Raw genomic sequence first — 19,641 nt, 5'->3', positions numbered from 1 at the left:
ATTGGGGGAGCTATCCTCTCCTCCCTAGCCCTCAGAATGCATCCTAATTCATCAAAGTATCTGCCAGACTTTCTCGCCAAAGTTCCGTAAGAGAAGTAAGCCCCAACACCCCAACATATCTATTCTATATAATGGGTATTAATTCTTCCCTATGCATCTGGAATGCTACTAGTTATGTACCATCCTTAAGAGAACTGAGAAAATAGTCACTCAAATCATTGTCTGTGTCCTATGGGTCAGATGAGGTACCACCTTTGAGAAAGGCTGGTGGTATGTTTGTGACAGGCACTGGGGATATAATGCTGAGCAAAAGAGATACGGGCTAAGCTCTTAAAAGATAAGAGTCCAGTGGAACAGATGCTAAGCACACAACACATGACTGAATGTATGTATGTATGCTCAGTTGCTCAGTTGTGTCCTACTCATTGCGACCCTATGGACTGTAGCCTGCCCGGCTCCTCTGTCCATGGGATTTTCCTGGCAAGAATACTGAAGTGGAGTGTCATTTCCTCCTCCAGGGGATCTTCCTGACCCCAGGGATCGAACCTGTGTCTCCCGCGTCTCCTGCATTGGCAGTCAGATTCTTTACTACTGAGCCTTCTAACAAATGACTATACAAAACAAAGTCTTCAAAAGAAATACAGTCCTATATGAATATGACAGAGAAACTCAACCTTGGCAAATATCTCTCCCTGTCACAGTTGGACCAAAACTTTAAAGTTCCTGCCTGCACCCAAAGGACCACTCCTGTCATAATCACAGACATGATATGTAGCCTCTGGGAAACTCACGCTTTACACACGTGGAATGCCCACCGTGTGTGACAACTAGACCCTGTGGCATGCACCTCCTTCACCATTCTCATGTGCATCCATGGAAAACATGTTGACAACACAGAGTTAGCTGTGCTTCAGCTCTAATATTCTGAATTCTGACCCAGTGAAGTGAGTGTGTGTGTGTGTGCACATGTGCTCACGCACTTCACACACATGCATCTCTCAAGAGAAGTTTGTTTCTTTTCAACATGTTACATAGTACAGTACACACTACCTTCTAGTGACTGTAGCATTTTCCTAGGATATATATCCTTATTTATATAAGAATATCCCTATAACAAGCATATATGAACTCCTCATTCTGACTAACCAAAGCTGAGGCTTAATAAGTTTACTTTGGAAGTCCCTCTTCTCAGCAGACACTCATGCTATACCTGCTTCTTGAACAATCCTCCATGAATATAACTCTCCAAGTCTCTCTGCGTTAGAATGTGCACTATGACCCAACGAGGCTGACAAGTAAAATCCTCAAGTTCAGTTCAGTTCAGCTCAGTCACTCAGTCATGTCCGACTCTGCAACCCCATGGACTGCAGCATGCCAGGCTTCCCTGTCCATCACCAACTCCTGGAGCTTGCTGAAACTCATGTCCATCGAGTTGGTGATGCCATCCAACCATCTCATCCTCTGTCGTCCCCGTCTCCTCCTGCCCTCAATCTTTCCCAGTATCAGGGTCTTTTCAAATGAGTCAGCTCTTTGCATCAGGTGGCCAAAGTATTGCAGTTTCAGCTTCAACATTAGTACTTCCAATGAACACCCAGGACTGATCTTCAGGATGGACTGGTTGGATCTCCTTGCAGTCCAAGGGACTCTCAAGAGTCTTCTCCAACACCACAGTTCAAAAGCATCAATTCTTCAGTACTCAGCTTTCTTTATGGTCCAATTCTCACATCCATACATGACTACTGAAAAAACCATAGCTTTGACTAGATGGACTTTTCTTGGCAAAGTAATGTCTCTGCTTTTTAATATGCTGTATAGGTTGGTCATAGCTTTTTTTTCAAGGAGCAAACATCTTTTAATTTCATGATTGCAGTCACCATCTACAGTGATTTTGGAGCCCAAGAAAAGAAAGTCTCTTACTGTTTCCACTGTTTCCCCCTCTATTTCCCATGAAGTGATGGAACCAGATGCCATGATCTTGGTTTTTTGAATGTTGAGTTTTAAGCAAGCTTTTTCACTCTCCTCTTCCACTTTCATCAAGAGACTCTTTTAGTGCCTCTTCACTTTCTGCCATAAGGCTGGTGTCATCTGCATATCTGAGGCTATTGATATTTCTCCCAGCAATCTTGATTCCAGCTTGTGCTTCATCCAGCCCAGCATTTCTCATGATGTACTCTGCATATAAGTTAAATAAGCAGGGTGACAGTATAGAGCCTTGATATACTCCTTTCCCAATTTAGAACCAGTCTGTGTTCCATGTCCAGTTCTAACTGTTGCTTCTTGACTGTATACAGATTTCTCAGGAGGTAGGGAAGGTGGTCTGGTATTCCCATTTCTTGAAGAATTTTCCACAGTCTGTTGTGATCCACACAGTCAAAGGCTTTGGCATAGTCAATAAAGCAGAAGTAGATATTTTTCTGGAACTCTCTTGCTTTTTCTATAATCCAGCTGATGTTGGCAATTTGATCTCTGGTTCTTCTGCCTTTTCTAAATCCAGCTTGAACATCTAGAAGTTTTCAGTTCATGTACTGTTGAAGCCTGGCTTGGGGAATTTTGAGCATTACTTTGCTAGCGTGTGAAATGAGTGCAATGAGTACATTCTTTGGCATTGCCTTTCTTTGGGGTTGGAATGAAAACTGACTTTTCCAGTCCTGTGGCCACTGCTGAGTTTTCCAAATTTGCTGGCATACTGAGTTCAGCACTTTAACAGCATCATCTTTTAGGATTTGAAATCGCTCAGCCGGAATTCCATCATCTCCACTAACTTTGTTCACAGTGATGCTTCCTAAGGCCCACTTGACTTCACATTCCAGGATGTCTGGCTCTAGGTGAGTGATCACACCATCATAGTTATCTGGGTCGTGATGATCTTTTTTTGGTATAGTTCTTCTGTGTATCCTTGCCACCTCTTCTTAATATCTGCTGCTTCTGTTAGGTCCATGCCGTTTCTGCCCTTTATTGAACCCATCTTTGCATGAAGTATTCCCTTGGTATCTCTAATTTTCTTGAAAAGATCTCTTATCCTTTCCCATTCAATTGTTTTCCTCTGTTTCTTTGCATTGATCACTAAGAAGGCTTTCTTACCTCTCCTTATTCTTTGGAACTCTGCATTCAGATGGGTATATCTTTTCTTTTCTCTTTGCCTTTAGCTTCTCTTCTTTTCTAAGCTATTTTTAAGGCCTCCTCAGACAACCATTTTGCCTTTTTGCATTTCTTTTTCTTGGGGATGGTACAGTGTCACGAACCTCTGTCCATAGTTCTTCAGGCACTCTGTCTATCAGATCTAATCCCTCGATTCTATTAGTCACTTCCACTGTATAATTGTAAGGGATTTGATTTAGGTCATACCTGAATCATCTAGTGGTTTTCCCTACTTTCTTCAATTTAAGTCTGAATTTTGCAATGAGGAGTTCATGATCTGAGCCACAGTCTGCTCTTGGTCTTGTTTTTGCTGACTGTATACAACTTCTCCATCTTTGGCTGCAAATAATATAATCAATCTGATTTTGGTATTGACCGTCTGGTGAAGTCCATGGGTAGATTCAACCCTTGTGTTGTTGGAAGAGGGTGTTTGCTATGACCCGTGTGTTCTCTTGGGAAAACTCTGTTAGCCTTTGCCCTGCTTCATTTTGTACTCCAAGTATTAATTCTTCTTCACTCAAAATGCCCATCATGCCTGCTGCCTACATCCACAGAGGCTTTGAAACTGTGCTGAAGCCATTATCCACAACTCAGAATCTCTGTTCTCCCTAAAATTCTCATTGTCAGATATTTGTATGTTCTGAGAGAATACAGACAGCTGGAGAACTTCAAGCATGATTCAGGGACAGCCACAGAGTTGAGAGGATCATGGTGTCAAATCATGATCTTCCCTCTTCATTGAACCAGAAACCTCATTTACACACCCTTTATTCCTTAGTTAATCACCATTCCTCTCCTCCTTTCCAGACTTCATGTACAAATAATTCACTCACTCATTCAGCACTATCAATGCTCATCTACAGAGGAACTCTAAAAGAAAAGGATATCTTAAGCCCAAGCAGTGTATCTGTACCTGGCACTACTGTGACCTACTCTGTGTCAATCCCCATTCCTTGCTCTTCCTCCTTCCATTCCAATAAAACTTGAAACTTGATTAAGGTGATCATGGACTCAGAAATTCTGGAGAGTGGTACTGACGCTGAAGCTCCAATACTTCGGCCACCTGATGTGAAGAGCTGACTCATTGGGAAAGACCCTGATGCTGGGAAAGATTGAAGGCAAAAGGAGAAGTGGGCGACAGAGGATGAGATGGTAAGATAGCATCACTGACTCAATGGACACGAGTTTGAGCAAATTCCAGGAGATAGTGAAGGACAGGGAAGCCTGGTGTGCTACACAGTCCATGGGGTCACAAAAAGTCAGACATGACTTAGCAACTGAACAACAATGACAACAGAGTGGCACCATGGTACTTCAAGGCTGGCACAACCCTGTGCTCTCTGACCTTCTCTCTTCCACCTACTTTTAACTTAAAGCTGTAAGTGTGGCAACTATCTTGTACCCTTATGATAGTAAGCTGAATACTAAAGAGGTTAAAAAAAGAGTAAAAAGGAACATGGTTCTCTGACACCATGTAAGACAAAGATGCCTCCTGCTTGTTTAATCCATTTAAGGCCATTTTCTGGTTTTCATTTTGTTTTTGCAGAGCATGTTCTAATTATAACTAACGTTATCATATTAATCTCGACTTGGGAGTTGTTTAGGGCTATGAGAGGGCCCTTCCAAAGTGACTCACATGTTGCTCATGCCACAGGCCGCCCTGGCAGGGATAGATAATTACTCCAAGCCCACCATGCGCATATCTCTCATACACTTCACCTGTTTATCCTTCAGGATATCCTTTAAGAGGGGTTTCAAGTCCTTCCACTTAGGAATAAGTCTGGGTGATGTTGACGTTCTCGTGATATCCCAGCACTTAAAAGACATCTTGGATTATTGAATCTGTGGAAGCAAAAGTGACTGAATTACAACGTCTGATGTGAGACTGGAAAATAAGGAAATAGAGAGGGAAGAGCAACAGGGAAACTTAGAGAAGAGGAGAAGCAAAATTAGTCCTTTAGAAACAGGCGAAGCTCTTATTTCAGAAAGATAGAGGCCAGGACTTCCCTGGTGGTACAGTGGATAAGAATCTGCCTGCCAATGCACAGGACATGGATTCCATCCGTACTCCAAGAAGATTTCACATGCCAAGGAGCAACAAGCTCATGCGCCGTAACTTGAGCCCACGCTCCACAATGAGAAGCTGCTGCAATGAAAAGCCCGCACACAGCAAGGAAGAATAGCCCCTGCTTACTTCAACTAGAGAAAGCCTGAGTGCAGCAGTGAAGACCCAGTGAAGCCAAAAAAAAAACAAAAAATAGGGGTCAGAGTGAACAACTGATAGTTGCAACATGGATAAATCCCCAAAACATTATAGAACATATACTATTTGATTCCATCTATTATATGAAATTCTAGAAAGGAATAATTGAACCTATAGGGACAGAGAGCAGGTGAGTGGCTACTTGGGGCTAAGAATTTGGGGGATTTCATAGGCAGGGGTAAAAGGGAATATCTTGCAGTGATGGAAATGTTCTATATCATGACTTTGGTAGTTGTTACAGGGGTATATAAATTTGTCAAAACTCACCAAAACATACGCTTCAATGGGTATACTTTAGTGCATGCAAATTATACCTAAATATGATTTCTTTTTTAAAAAAAATATGATTTCTAAAAAGAGGAATGAAGTAGGGGTTTTTATGAAATCTACAATTAGGAAAAAATGTAGCGAAAGCAAGCTGTTAGGTGAGAGCTTAGGTGAGTCAGTTGTAGCATAGGTAAAACAACACAGGAGCCCAGCTTTCCAGCCCTCCTGTAACTCTCTTCATTGGCATGCTCATTTCTCAAGACATAATTTTGTAGACACAACTGTGTCTAACCTCATCACAACTGAAGACTTCATGTGTGTGAAAGTCACTCATCCGTTCAACTCAGATTCACTGAGTGTTCATTATATGCTAGGCTCTGTGCTGAGAGCTAGAGACAAAGAAGTGAACGAGAATGTCTATCTGCCTGCACGGAGTTTACTATCTAACACAGAAGGCAGACACTGAACAAGATGCCAGAGTAAAATAAGCTCAAAGTCCCCCACCACAAACTCCTTAGAGATTCTGGGTAGAATAACAAGGAGTTCAATTCCAGGAGCCAGAAATGAAGAAAGGGTTAGGGAGAAAGACACAGCAATAGGTGCAAACTGCTTCTGTGATGGTCCTGAAGAGGTGTAGTTTTCAGAGCCTCAAACTGACCCTAATGGTCACGCCTAGCCTTTTGATATACTCTGCTGTGTTCCATGTAGCAGCATCATACATATTTATAATAATAACTTTATCATAAATGAAAACCTTAATCCTTTTATGAATCCACATTGGTAAACCTAAAGAGAGGTGGGCAAGAAGTATATATCTTTTTATTGTCACGTGAATGTAAGGTCAATAAAGACAGACTTTTGCCTATAATGATGTTGTGTTCACAGCACCTGGAATTAAATCATGTAGCACTTTAAAAATGACTTTAAGTTAACAAATGAATAAAACAATTAATTAAGTCGTAATGGTCTAAAATATGGGACAATAGTCTTTAATTGAAGAACATATATTGGCAAACACAAGGTTTTTTCTCTTTCTTTTTTTAAAATTTTATTTATTATTTTTTATTTTATTTATTTTTTGTTTTTTCATTTATTTTTATTAGTTGAAAGCTAATTACTTTACAATATTGTAGTGGTTTTTGCCATACATTGACATGAATCAGCCATGGATTTACATGTATTCTCCATCCCGATCCCCCCTCCCACCTTCCTCCCCACCCCATCCCTCTGGGTCTTCCCAGTGCACCAGCCCTGAGCGCTTGTCTCATGCATCCAGCCGGGGCTGGTGATCTGTTTCACCTTTGATAGTATGCTTGTTTCAATGCTGTTCTCTCAGAACATCCCACCCTCACCTTCTCCCACAGAGTTCCAAAGTCTATTCTGTACATCTGTGTCTCTTTTTCTGTTTTGCATATAGGGTTATCGTTACCGTCTTTTTAAATTCCATGTATATGCGTTAGTATACTGTATTGATCCTTATCTTTCTGGCTTACTTCACTCTGTATAATGATAAGTCAACACATGTAAAGTGCTTAGAATGGTGGCTAGCAAGTATTAAATGAAAATTAGTTGTTGGGAAAAAAATAGTTGACTACTATTGTATTCAATTGACCTCTAACTTTTTTCTTAACCACAGAAATGCTTTTAGCCTGAGCTCTCTTTTCAATATCCATGTCATGCATTACTGTAAGACCAAAATGTTATTTGTTAGAAACACTATAATAGCTTCCTAACAACTGATGGTCAGGCCAGAAACATCTCTTTGTGGCTTACAAAAAGTCAGATTTTGTGAGTGTAACTACATAGTTATATTCTCTATGAATTACTGTAAGACCAGGAAGTGCTTAGATGATTTGTTATATATTTCTGACTTTGCATATGTTGAGAAATAGACAGTGTAGGAGATATCATGTGTTAGAGGAATGATAAATTGCATAGAGATTGTATTGTAAAAATGAGTTTTGTGTTGACTTAGGTTTTATTTTCACATTGTTATTCCTTTAATAATATATAAAATTAATAGACTTGTGATATTATGAAAAATTAAAAAAAAAACTGACCCTAATGGCTGGGAATTAAGGTAGTACTGCCTTGGCTAAAGAGGAGAGAGGACTTGGGCCATGAGAGAGAGGGATCCGGGGCTTTGCTGGTGGTCCAGTGGTTAAGAATCTGTCTGCCCAATGTAGGGGACACAGGTTCGATCCCTGGTTCAGGAAGATCCCACAACTAAGCCCACAAGATGCAACTACTGAAGCCTGTGTGCCTAGAGCCCATGCTCTGCAATAAGAGAAGTCACTGCAATGAGAAGCCTGTACGCCTCAATGAAGATTAGCCCCCGTTCGCCATGATTAGAGAAAGCCAGTGTGCAGCAACAAAGATCCAGCACAGACAAAACTAAATAGATAAATAAATAGAAAAGAGAGCTAGGGACCCAGAACTGAGACTCCTCCATTACCTTGGAGAGTAATACTTCCACAGACAGAGCTGGCTTATGACCAGCTTCATGAAAGCTTACACAGCTTTAAATCTTTTTTCCATGCATGAGTTGAGAATGTACACACCTCCAAATTCAGGAGATAGCTGAATGGGTATCATCAAGCTCTCCAAATAATTCTCTGACACATATCTCCCAAAGAAGAGAAGGAAGGAGAAATACCGCAGAGCATATGAATAATTCTTTCTAAAGAAATTATTTAAAATCTGCACCTGAGAGGGTAATGAGCTACAAAGGTAACAAAAATCTCCTTTACAAGGTCTTAGCATGCTCCTCATAAGTTATCTGACATCTGCTGTTCTCAAATGAAATTCCCAGAACATTGAAAGCCATATTTAATATTATGTTATAGGTGTATATTAAAAAATCTAAGGAAACCACCAAAAACAAAGAAGCAAGTAGACTGTATAATTTAACCAGGGGGAAGGGGATAGGAAATAAAAGGAATATAAATCAATCCAATAGGGGAAATATAAGACAAAACATAAGAAGGAAAAAAGAGGTCATGTAAATAGAAATAAGGTGATAGAAACAAATCTAAATATGTTATTATCATAATAAGTACAGACTAAACTCTTTAGGTAAAAGAGAAATTTTCAAACAAATATTGTATATTAATGCATATATATGGAATCTAGGGAAATGGTACTGATGAGCCTATTTGTAAGGGAGCAGTAGAGACACAGACATGGAGAATAGACTTGTGGACTCAGTGGGGGAAGGAGAGGGTGCGAAGAATGGAGAGAGTAGCACTGAGACCTTTACATTATCATATGTAAAACAGATTTCTTTCTTTCTTTTTTTTTTTTTTTTTTTTGCTGTATGACACAGGGAACTCAACCCCATGCTCTGCGACAATCTAGAAGGGTGGGATGGAGTGGAAGGTGGGAGGGAGGTTCAAGAGGGAGAGGACGTATGCATACCTATGGTTGATTCATTTTGATATATGGAAGAAATCAACATGGTAAGGCAACTATCCTCCAATTAAAAATAAGTTTTTTAAAAGACAAACTTTCAGATTAGATTTTTTAAAAAATGAATACAGTATAGTTGTATGCTGTTAGTAAGAAACAAATCTAATATTTAAAAGCATGAAAGCTTTAAAGTATCATTATTACCATGGTCTTCTATTCGGAAAATAATCTAAAAACAAGAAAAAGAATGAAAAGATCTTTGCAAACTCCACATTCAGCAAAACTAGGAGATGAGTCTAATTGGAAGAGAATAAGTTTCATGTAAGGACTGAGAAAAGCAGCTGAAACTGGGGGCAATTATGAAATAGGAACTGGAAACAAGAAACTATGAAGAAAAAAAAAAGAGGGCTTCCCTAATGGTTAAGAATCCACCTGCCTACACAGGGGATAGAGGTTCGACCCCTGATCCTGGAAGATCTCACATGCCATAGCACAGCTAAGCCCATGCACCACAGTTGCTGAGCCCACATGCCCTACAGCCTGTGCAATAATCGATTAATTTAAAAAATAATAATAGAAACTATGGAGGAACATTTGAGCATAAAGAGGGACAAGCAGAGACAGATGTAAAAAAATATGAGGAAAATTACATTTCCCAAAGGTGAGAGTCTCACCATTAGCGTCCTCCTACTTGTAACTCTAGCTGCAAGAAACTGGGAAACAGAGCAAGGAGGGCTGCTCAATCCTTTATAAAAGTCATGTTTATGATGGGAGACAAGAAGGGAGCTTTAGTTTCCGGTTTGTTTTTCTTTGTTTTGGCTGTGCTGTGGGGGTTTTCCTGGTGGTTCACTGGTAAAGAATCCACCTGCAATGCAGGAGACATAAGAGACTCGGGTTTGATCTGAGGGTTGGAAAGATCTCCTGGAGGAGGGCCCTGCAACCCACTCAAGTATTCTTGCCTGGAGAATCCCACAGACAGAGGAGCCTGGTGGGCTACAGTCCATGGGTTGTCAAAGAGCCAGAAAACTTAACAAGCATGCATGCATGTGTGACCAGGGATTGAACCCAGGCCACAGCAGTAGAAGCCTGAAATTTTAACCACTAGGCCACCAGGCAACTCCCAAGAAGTAAGCTTTAATGTTATGAAAACCAGCTGACTTGGAACTCTACTCTGACTCCTTCAACATACCCAGGAACCTCTGGCAAAGAACTAGTCTGAGAAAACTCAACTCAGACAATGTTGTGCAAGAAGAAAAGATTGAGTATAATATTAATCCAAAGCTACAAAATGAACTGTTCATGGGTTCTTGAGCAAGAATACTGGAGTGGTTTGCCATTCCCTTTTCCAGTGGACCACGTTTTGTCAGACTTCTCCACCATGACCCGTCCGTCTTGGGTGGCCCTGCATGGCATAGCTTATAGCTTCATTGTGATCCATGTGATCATTTTGGTTAGCTTTCTGTGGTTGTGGTTTTCATTCTGGAGGCTGTGGGATTGTAGTACTTGCTTCTTCTGTTTGATCTCTGATGGATGAGGATAAGAGCTTGTGCAAGCTTCCTAATGGAAGGGAGGCTTGCTCCTTGGAAGAAAAGCTATGACCAACCTAGACAGCATATTAAAAAGAGACATCACTTTGCTGACAAAGGTCCATATAGTCAAAACTATGGTTTTTCCAGTAGTCATGTATGGATGTGAGAGTTGGACCATTAAAGTAGGCTGAGTGCTGAAGAATTGATGCTTTTGAACTGTGGTGTTGGAGAAGACTCATGAAACTCCCTTGGACAGCAAGAAGATCAACCCAGTCAATCCTAAAGAAAAGCGACCCTGAATATTCACTGGAAGGACTGATGCTAGAGGTGAAGCTCCAGTACTTTCGCTATCTGATGCAAAGAGTTGACTCACTGGAAGAGACCCTGATGCTGGGAAGGATTGAGGGCAGAAGGAGAAGGGGATGACAGAGGATGAGATGGTTGGATGGCATCACCGACTCAATGGACAGGACACTATCAAAAAAATAAAAAGACAGCCCACAGAATGGGAGGAAATATTTGCAAGTCATCTATATAGTGAGGGTATAATATCTAGAACATATAAAGAACAGTTAGAATTGAATAAAAAGACAAATAACCCAAATTGAAAATAGGCTAAGGATTTGAAATTATATTTCCCCAAACAAGAAATGCAAATGGCTAATACCCACAAGAAAAGATGCTTAACATCATGAGTCTTTAAAGAAATGCAAATCAAAACAACAGGATACCACCAAATATCCACTACAATGGCTATACTTTTTAAAAATGGAAAATAACAGGTGTTGGCAAGGATGTGGAGAAATTGGAATCAAAATTGTCAAAACTTGGAAGGCCATCCTTGATAGATAAGTGAATAAATAAATTGCAGTACCTCTAGACAATGGAACATTATTCAGTTCTAAAAAGAAGTGAGCTATTAAGACATGAAAGGACATGGAGGAACATTAAATGCTTATTATTAAGTGCAGAAAGCCAATCTGAAAAGGTGACATACTGTATAATTCCAACTATATGACATTCTTGGGAATATAAAACAATGGAGACAATAAAAAGTGTCGTTGTCAGGGTTGGGTGGGATGAATTCAGAGATGAGTAGGCAGAGCAGAGAGAATTTTTCTTCTGGTTTTTGTTTCATTTTGGCCACGAGTCATGTGGGATCTTAGCTCCCTGACCAGGGATTGAACCCATACCCGCTACACTGGAAGGTGAAGTCTTAAAAGTGAACCACCAGGGAAGTCTCTCAGAGACAATATTTAAGGCATTAAAAACACTCTATGATGGGACTTCCCTGGTAGTCTAGTGGCTAAGACTCTGAGCTCCCAATTCAGGGGGCCCAGGTTCGGTCCCACATGCCATAACTAAAGATCCCACAACTAAGCCCCAGAGCAGCCAAGTAAATAAATGAAAGAAAGTGAAAAGTGAAATTTGCTCAGTCATATCTGACTCTGTGCAAATTTTCCAGGCTAGAATACTGGAATGGGTATCCTTTTCTCCACTCAGGGATCGAACCCAGGTCTCCCGCATTGCAGGTGGATTCTTTACCAGGTGAGCCACAAGGGAAGTCCAAGAATACTAGAGTGGGTAGCCTATCCTTTCTCCAGTGGATCTTCTTGACCCAGGAATCAAACTGGGGTCACCTGCATTGCAGGTGGATTCTTTACCAACTGAGCTATCAGAGAAGCCCCAACAAATAAATATTTTTTAAAAATACTCTATGATATTAAAGTGATGGATATATATCATTATCAGTTCAGTTTAGTCACTCAGTCGTGTCTGACTCTTTGTGACCCCCTGGACTGCAGCACACCAGGCTTCCCTGTCCATCACCATCTCCCAAAGCTTGCTCAAACTCATATCCATCAAGTCGGTGATGCCAAATATATTTATATATATACTTTTGCCCAAACCTGTAAGATGCACACCAAGAGTGATAAGGCATGGACTTGGATGATTATACTGTATCAATGTAGGTTCATCCTTGATGAAAAATGTACCATGCTGGTGAGTGATGATACTGAGGGAGAGGTAATGCATATGTGCAGGCCGGGAATATACGGAAAATCTCTGTACTTTCCTCTCAATTTTGTTATAAAACTGAAAGTGCTCTAAAAATATTTTTTAAAATATCTTCACAACTGATTTGCTTTCTGTATGACAGAAACCAATACAACTGTTAAGCAGTTTTCCTCCAATTAAAAAGAGATTTTAAAAAATCTTCACTTAAAAACTTGTATAGAAGTGTTCACAGTAGCATTATTCATAATAGCCCCAAAGTATAAACAATCTAAATGTCCATCACTGGTGAATGAATTAAATTCTTTTTTTCATCCACAAAAAGGAGTGTACTGGTACATGCTACAAAATGGATGAAACTTGAAAATACTGTATTATGCTAAAATATTATATATCTGGATGAAAGCATCTGGACACTGGATAATGACACAAAAAACTAGTTATAATGAATTTCAAATGTGAAATTCTGAGCTGTGGGGTCATGAGTATTGGCTCTAGTATTTATACTTTCTTGCAGCTTATCTAAATTGTAAACAAGGAATTCCCTGGCAGTCCCGTGGTTAGGACTTGGTGCTTTCATTGCCATAATCTGGGTTCAGTCCTTGGTCAAGGAACTAAGATTCTGAAAGCCATGCCCTGCTCAGCCAAAAAAAAAAAATAGTTCCAAAATAGTCAACAACTATTTGTTGACATTCTACTTTATAACATGTACTTTGCTGTCCGCTCGTTATCCTAAGATCAAAAGCAGTCACTGTCCTCAAGGAACTTGCGTGATTAAAATTCAGTAATTACTGTAATGGAGCACGTGAAGCTGCATGTGATGCCACAGAAGATTCTAGGGGGAAAACAGGTACTCAGCGCAAGAGGAGCAGAGGGGGGCTGCTCATGCAGATAATGCGTTCCAGGAGGAGAGAATGGCACAGTCACTGAAAGCATGATTTGTGCCCAAAACTACACAGGAGTTACTCTTTTTTTTAATTTTTAAAATTTATTTTATTGTATATTTGGGGGGTGGTGGTGGCTGCACTGGGTCTTCATTGCCGCATGAAGGCTTTTTCTGGTTGTGGCGAGCAGGGGCTACTCTCTAGCTGTGGTGTGTGGGCTTCTCATTGCAGTGGCTTCTCTTGTTGCAGAGCACAGGCTCTAGAGTGAGTGGACTCAGTAGTTGTGGCCCACAGATTTAGTTGCCCCATGGCATATGGATCTTAGTTCCCAGACCAGGGATCAAACCTATGTCACCTGCACTGGCAGGCAGATTCTTAATCACTGGACCACCAAGGAAGTCCCAGAAGTTAGATATTCTTACCGCACAAAGTTCAAGGGGGCAATAGGGGGGAAAAAAAAGTGGCTAGGTAGGTGGGAGTCAATAGTAAGCGCCAAACTAAGGAGTTCAATTTTTAATTTATTCGTTTTTGACTGCTGGGTCTTTCTTGCTACACCCAAGCTTCCTCTAGTTGTGGTGAGTGAAGGCTACTCTTCACTGAGGTGGGCGGGCTTCTCACGGCAGTGGCTTCTCTTGTTGCAGAGCACGGGCTGCAGAACAGCATGCAGGCTTTGTTGCTCCACAGCATGTGGGATCTTCCTGGAGCAGGGATCAAATCTGTGTCCCCTACATTGGCAGGTGGGTTCTTAACCACTGGACCACTGAAGTCCCAGGAGTTCCATTTTTATCTTGAGTAGTTGTTAGAAAAACACTTCAAAACAATTTTATTAATACATTATCTGATTTAGAGCAGTGGGAAAGGAAAATCAAATTATGAGAACAATATAAGATATTTAGGGGTTAGAAACTGTGGGCTTCCCAGATGGCACTAGTGGTAAAGAACCTGCCTGCCAATGCAGGAGATGTAAGAGACAAAGGTTTTATCCCTGGCTCAGGAAGATCCCCTGGAGGAGAGCATTGCTTCTCCTGGAGGCATCCCACTCCAGTATTCTTGCCAGGAGAATCCCACGGACAGAGGAGCCTGGCAGGCTAGTCTATAGGGTCGAAAAGAGTAGGATATGACTAAAGGAACTTAGCATGCATGCACACAGAATCTATGGCTCTTGAAAATTAGTTGGTGGGGAGAGTCAGGAAAGGAGAAATCTATAATGGTTCCTGGGTTTGTGAGTTGGCTGTGAATGAAATTTGGTGCATTCAGATGGACTAAAGAAAATCAGGTATGGGGAAAATCAGTTTGATTTTGGATTTGTTGAGATGGTTATGGAGTATCTAAATGAAGACAACTGGATATGTGGGTCTGGAGATGAGGAAAAAGGTCTGGATTGAAAACAAATCTGAAAATGATCAACGCATAGGGAGAGCTGAAGCCAGACACCTGGAGGAATGTGCCCACAAGGGAATATGCAGCATGAGAGGGGACTTGATAAGCAGATAACTGTGGGGAAGCACATTGAGAAGGAACAACTATAGGAAGATAAGATGTTCTCCCAGAAACCAGAGGAGGAGAGTTTCATGAAGGTAGATCAACGGTAACAGAGAGATCAAATGAGATGAACCAAAGAGTGGATTTGGCAAACGCTACTGGCATCTTTAATGAGAACAGTATCACAGAAGATTCTTGAAGTCAGATTGGAAGGAGCTGAGGAGTAAATGAAAAGTAAGAGTACATCATGAGAAATGCTGGGCTGGAGGAAGCACAAGCTGGAATCAAGACTGCTGGGAGAAATATCAATAACCTCAGATATGCAGATGACACCACCATTATGGAAGAAAGTGAAGAAGAAATAAAGAGCCTCTTGATGAAAGTGAAAGAGGAGAGTGAAAAAGTTGGCTTAAAGCTCAACATTCAAAAAACTAAGATCACAGCATCCGGTCCCATCACTTCATGGCAAATAGATGGGGAAACAGCGGAAACAGTGGCTGACTTTATTTTTCTAGGCTCCAAAATCACTGTGGATGGTGATTGCAGCCATGAAATTAAAAGACGCTTGTTTCTTGGAAGGCAAATTATGACGAACCTAGATAGCATATTAAAAAGCAGAGACATTACTTTGCCAAGAAAAGTCTGTCTAGGCAAGGCTATGGTTTTTCCAGTAGTTATGTATGGATGTGAGAGTTGGACTATAAAGAAAGCTGAGCGCCGAAGAATTGATGCTTTTGAACTATGGTGCTGGAGAAGACTCTTGAGAGTCCCTTGGACTCTCAAAGAGATCCAACCAGTCCATCCTAAAGATCAGTCCTGGGTGTTCATTAGAAGTACTGATGTTGAAGCTGAAACTGCAGTTGCTTTGGCCACCTGATGCGGAGAGCTGACTCATTTGAAAAGACCCTGATACTGGGAAAGATTGAGGGCAGGAGGAGAAGGGGACGACAGAGGATGAAATGGCTGGATGACATCACTGACATGATGGACATGGGTTTGGGTAGACTCTGGGAGTTGGTGATGGACAGGGAGGCCTGGGGTGCTGCAGGTCATGGAGTCTCAAAGAGTCAGACATGACTGAGCAACTGAACTGAACTGAACTGAAGAAACTTAAATGCAGCTTTTCAAAAGCCTGGAGATGAAAGGGAGAGAGGGAGGATGGAGAAATCGAGAGAGAGGGAGAGAAGTAGAAGAGTATATATGGTCAAGGAAAGATTTTTTTTAAACTCCAGATTTTTCATTATTAAATTCAATAGATATGATTCCTGTCAAATTTCTATAAAAGTCCTGAAATACTTTCTCTGAATTTCTGTACTTGTTGAGGACCGAAGCAAACAGTTCCTAGCTGCCATTAGAGTACTAAGGGGGACTGCCTTAGGGATTCCTACAATTCCAGGCATTTCTCTCCCACCTAGTAACCTCTCTTACTACTTCACTTCAGTTTCTACCACCAGTAAACTTTAAACCTTCTGAAATCCTGCATATGTCTCTCTAGGACATGCATGGGAAGACCAAATGCCTGCATGCTCAGTCACTCAGTCACGTCAGACTCTGCGATCCTATAGACTGTGGCCTACCCCATTCCTCTGTCCATGGGATTTCCCAGGCAAGAATACTGGAGTGGATGGCCATTTTCTCCACCAGGGGATCTTCCCAACCCAGGGATCAAATCTACATTTCCTTTGTTAGCAGGTGGATTCTTTTACCACTGGGCCACTTGGGAAACCCAAAGACCAAATGATTGGTCCCTAAATGGTACAGATGAGCCAATTTGCAAGGCAGGAATAGAGACCTAGATGTAGGGAATGGCTTTGTGGACATGAGGCAGTCCGGGGATGAATTGGAAAATTGGGATTGGTGTATGTACACGGCCATGTATAAAACAGACAGTTAGTTAGTGGGAACTTGCTGTATAGCACAGGGAGCTCAGCTCGCTGCTCTGTGGTGGTGTGGATGGATGGGATGGGGCAGGGGTGGGGGATGAGGGAAGTTCAACAGGAGGGGCATGTGCATACAGAGCTGACTCACGTCTTTGTACAGAAGAAACTAACACAACATTGTAGAGAACTATACCCTGTTTTTTAAAAAGGATTGTTTTAAATGAAATAATTAAACATGGTTAAATGGTGTTGGAGAAGAATCTTTCTAGTCCCTTGGACAGCAAGGAGATCAAACCAATCAACCCTAATGGAAATCAACCCTGAATATTCCTTGGAAAGACTGATACTGAAGCTGAAGCCCTGATACTTTGGCCAGCTTATAAGAGTCGACTCATTGGAAAAGACCCAAATTCTGGGAAAGATTGAGGGCAGAAGAAGGGGGCAACAGAGGATGAGATGGCTGGATGGCATCATCGACTCAATGGACATGAGTTTGAGCAGACTCCGGGAGTTGGTGAAGGACAGGGACATCTAGTGTGCTGCAGTCCATGGGGTCACAAAGAGTCAGACACGACTTAGCGACTTAACAACAACAAATGTCAGGAGGGGGAGTGCAAATACAGAAAAGAGAGAATGGGCTGCTACATTAAGCTGATATGAAGAGAAATGAGGGTTGGTTTCCACAATCTCAGAGACTCCCTAAAGTTTTCTCTGGTAGTTCAAGACTTGGAGCTCTGGCTGGAAAAAACGGAACATGTCTGACACTTCTGTCCAAATTCTGGGCTAGGTTAGGACTGGGTGGTTAGGACTCGATGCTTTCATTGCATGGGCCCAGGGTTCAATCTCTGGTGGGGGAGCTAAGATTCTGTAAACCTCTCAGGGGAAAAAAAAAAAAAAAATCCTAAGTTAACACTCCATTTCACCAAGTTTGCAGTGAGAGGCATTTCACTTTAACCCCTCTTGGCCTCAAGGAGGAGTACCCTCTCTTTCTGCCTATGATAACCTTTAAAAAATAAAGTGAGATACTGAAATTCAAGAGATTTTGTAAAAGAAAAAAAATACAGTAAAATTCAGGAGGCTATTATTGTGAGAGAAGTGAAGGGGCATGTTGTGATTGAGGGAGAATAGGAGAGATGAAAAATGACACTTGAGAATCAAATAGACTTACATTTATAATCCTAGGTTCTGCCACTTCAGTTTCTTCTTTTTTCCCTTTAGGTTTCTCAGACTGAACAAAGTCTTCTCTCACATATACCAGATACCTTAATAAGCTCAGTGGCTCATTGAGTGGCTCAGATACCTCAATGCCCCTCAATATACATTCTCCAAGTTGGTAAAATTTTATTAACATCATCCATCACAGGTTTCCCATCCCCTCCTTATTCACTCCTAGCTCATACACCTTTATCCTCCACAGAAGATAACATGCCCCTAATTCTAGAAGAGACTGTGTCACAGCTTCCTATAGAAAGAGTGTCACTAGCTCCAACATCATAATGGTTCAGATCTCTCAACCCCCCCCCCCCCCCACACACACACACACACTCACTATGTCCAGTGGGCACAACACCAGCACTGTTAAGAACCTCAAAATCCCCACATGAGTTTGAGGGGTACTGGGAGCAGGGAGAATCTGGCCCTTTGAAAATATGGCAGTAGGGTAGAGAGGGCATGTACACTGGACTTGCTCCACAGAGTGGCTTTCTGAAGGGTGACCATTTCAGATAGCACAGCCAGATGACTACAGACACTAATGTGTTGGGATGTGATGTAGTTAGGGGAGCTTTGCCATTTTATATCAACTTCACTGCATGTTTACATATGCCAGATACTATTTTAGGAACTGTTTATGCACTGCTCCAACAATACCTTAAATCAGGGTTGCCAGATGAAATACAATTATACTTGAATTTGATTCCCAGTTAAATTCGAATTTCAGAAATACAGTATTTGGGACATGCGCTAAAAAAAAAAAAATTGTCCGTCTTTTAACTGAAATTCAAACTTAACTGGAGGTCCCACATTTTCATTTGCTGACTGCAGCCCTACAGTAAAGTACTGTGATGCCCTGGTCCGGTCACACAGCTAGAACGTGGCAGAGCCAGAGTCACAGTCCAGGCATGTTCTTAGCTATTATGCCATGTCACCGGATCTGCGGGGATGCGCATTTGAGGCTCTGGCCTTTATGACAGAGGCCGGGCATCAGCGGCCGCGGACGCCGCTGCCCCTTTGTGGTTATAAAGGGGCTCCTCGCGCCTTGTGCGATGCCTGCGCCGGAGCCCCACGAGGCCAGGTAAAGCCACAAAGCAAAACCTTTTATAAAAACACCAGTGGTAGGAGATGGAGCAGACAGATCCAAACATTCCTCTGCCTTCTTTCTGCGCTATCCCTCACAGGCAAACAGGCAAGGAGGCCACTGGAGGGCGAACTTGAGAGAACGGCCCCGCTCCGTCCCTGTGCAGGTTGGTCGCGAGGAGGGACGCGCGTATGAGTCACACCAACGCTCCCTTCCACGTCCGCGCGGCCCTCTGCGAGGATCTCGCTCCCGCCCTGCTGGGCCGGGAGGCGCGGCCACAGCATTTTGGCAGGAAAGCACGCGAGCCCCACCGGGCAAGGGGGCGGGCACGGGGGGCGGAGCTCAGACTTGCGCGCAGATGTGAGTGACGTGCGTGCGCTGGCGCCACCCCCCCAAAGGCCCTGCCCCACCCCACGCCCCACTTTCCACGCCTGAAGCCTCTCGAGGCTTGCTTCGCCTTCTCTCGCTCAGTGGCGCC

The 19,641-nt window shown here is 42.1% G+C and overlaps 1 protein-coding gene across 2 annotated transcripts in view; it reads right to left on the bottom strand.

Annotated features, from left to right (window-relative positions):
• LOC110129953 (WD repeat-containing protein 87-like) overlaps nucleotides 1-18,345 on the bottom strand; it is a 31,528-nt gene extending 13,183 nt beyond the window's left edge. The window contains exons 1-2 of one of the 2 annotated variants that reach the window (XM_070450958.1): nucleotides 18,036-18,345; nucleotides 4,858-4,980 (exon numbers count right to left, since the gene is read on the bottom strand). In XM_070450958.1, coding sequence (XP_070307059.1) covers nucleotides 4,858-4,965 — 108 coding nt within the window. In that variant the 5' untranslated portion in view covers nucleotides 4,966-4,980; nucleotides 18,036-18,345. Of the gene's footprint in view, nucleotides 1-4,857; nucleotides 5,231-18,035 lie in introns of those variants that run through there. The other variant, XM_070450957.1, reaches the window with a different exon arrangement.
• Between the last annotated feature and the right edge of the window lie 1,296 nt (nucleotides 18,346-19,641).

Source organism: Odocoileus virginianus, chromosome 20 (assembly GCF_023699985.2).
Source record: "Odocoileus virginianus isolate 20LAN1187 ecotype Illinois chromosome 20, Ovbor_1.2, whole genome shotgun sequence".
NCBI classification, from domain to species: Eukaryota; Metazoa; Chordata; class Mammalia; order Artiodactyla; family Cervidae; genus Odocoileus; species Odocoileus virginianus.
This window is presented reverse-complemented; position numbering and strand designations above follow the sequence as displayed.